Raw genomic sequence first — 2,065 nt, forward strand, 5'->3', positions numbered from 1 at the left:
ATATATATATATATATATATATATATAAGTTATATTTATAATATATAATATATTTATAAATCCACAGTTTCTGACGTGTCAAATTGACACGTCAGAAATTTTTAAATTTTAATTTTATTTAAATAAATTGTTTAAAAATTAAATTTGATTAAATTTTATTGACGTGTCAAAAGTTGACACGTCAGTAAATCCTGACGTGTTACTTTCGACATGTCAGTAAAATATTTGTTGACGTGCCAGTTTTAGCACGTCAGCATTTACTGACGTGGCAAAAAAAGACACTATTTGCCACGTCAGAAAATGACCTATTTTTTGTAGTGGTCGTCAAATAATACAAAAATAGTACCTGAGAGCCTCGATCGAGAGTCACTTGATACCCATGCGCTGCATCTTATGTAATATCCCACACTAAAGTAGAATTTAGGACACCTTAATTAGTGCCTATGTGTTTATACTAGAATCGGATTAGTCACAAATCCCAAGAAGGGGAGAAAATTTATTTTTTTATAATCCCCTCTGAAAAATATGGTTCGCATTGTCGGTAACGGAAAAATAGGAAAGACGTTTGGTCATCGTCGAAACAGTCCACATCAGCAAAATGTCCAATTGATCTAAAGACTGTCCGAACAGTGACAATCTGTATGCAAATCAAATAAGGCAAACACTACACAAATGCGGTTGGGGGTCTTTGATACCACTATTATGAGCCCTAGGGAACCATTTGGTGCGTGCCCTAGCATCCAAAGAGAGAGAAATAGGAAGAGAGGATTTCTTAGGAGTTTGAGCTAGAATCCTCTAGTGGGTGAGCCACAAATCTCTTTTCCTACCCTGTCACGCTTATATTTCGTTGTGTGTGTGTTTTTGATAGAAGGTAAAGTTGAGGGGTGTTTTTGCAAAACCCAACTCTTCTCCCATGTCCGCTGCAACTCACTTAGCAAACTTGATGGTATCTCCATGTCTGATCTCACTATTTATCGCTGCACTGTTGGAGCACTACAATACTTATCTATAACATGACTTGACATTGCCTATGGTCTGCTCATCAAGCCTCGTCTCTCCTCTCAATTAGTAGTATTTTCTGATACTGACTGGACAGGTTGTCCTGATGATAGGAAGTCTACCTCGAGCTATTGTATGTTTTTTGGTGGAAATCTGCTATCTTGGTCTTCCAAAAAGCAGCCTACAGTCTCCAGATCCAGTACTGAATTTGAGTACAAATCCCTTGCTAATGCTACTGCAAAATTACTTTGGATTCAATCACTACTCCGAGAACTTGGTGTTTTTCTTTCGGCGGCACCGATTCTCTATTGTAACAATATTGGTGCTACGTACTTAACATCAAATCTGGCCTTTCATGCCCGCACAAAATGCATTGAAATTGATCATCATTTTGTTCATGATATTTTAGTTCAGAAGTCGCTCACCGTCAAGTTCTTATCGAATAAAAATCAAATTGCTGATGTTCTTACCAAGCCATTAGCCTCCACCCAGTTTGAAACTCTTTGTGCCAATCTTAACATACATTTGTTCTACCAAGTTAAATGAGATATTAGATAATATCTTATCTAATATTCAAAGTGTTATACCGTCAACAAATTTATCTTTGATTTAAGCTTGTTATGTTTGAAATTTGTATTTCATATCTTTGATTTAAGTTTATTACGTTTGAAATTTGTATTTCAAACCCAAGTGTATGTCTTGTGATTTGTTATAAATAGAAGTATTGTCAAAGTCCTCATTGAGGCATTACAAACTACAAGCACCTTCATTATATTGGGATCAATTGCCAACTGCATTAAGGATTGAGAGTATAAGAGTGCTTTTGGTACTGCGATTTCACATACCAAAAATATAATTTTAAACTAAATCGCATAAGGTGTATTGTTTGAGAGTTCTTTTTTTTTTTTTTTTTAAATTGCGATTTGAAAATGATTAAAAATGTGCATTTTAAATTTTTAAAATGCACAATTTTAAAGGCTAAATCCGAAATTCAAATTGACCCTAAGGACTACCTCTACTTTATAGGCATAGGTCCCATAAGCTTCCAATTAAGAGATGAAAAGGA

The 2,065-nt window shown here is 34.8% G+C and overlaps 1 protein-coding gene across 1 annotated transcript in view; it reads left to right on the forward strand.

Moving 5' to 3' along the window:
* Positions 1–1,134: 1,134 nt before the first annotated feature.
* Positions 1,135–2,065, forward strand: part of LOC132190988 (U-box domain-containing protein 35-like) — a 2,785-nt gene continuing 1,854 nt past the window's right edge. Inside the window, exon 1 of the mRNA XM_059606010.1 lies at positions 1,135–1,490. Within this exon, the coding sequence (XP_059461993.1) occupies positions 1,135–1,490 (356 nt within the window). The remainder of the gene's footprint in view (positions 1,491–2,065) is intronic.

This window comes from Corylus avellana, chromosome ca8 (assembly GCF_901000735.1).
Source record: "Corylus avellana chromosome ca8, CavTom2PMs-1.0".
Lineage (NCBI taxonomy): Eukaryota > Viridiplantae > Streptophyta > Magnoliopsida > Fagales > Betulaceae > Corylus > Corylus avellana.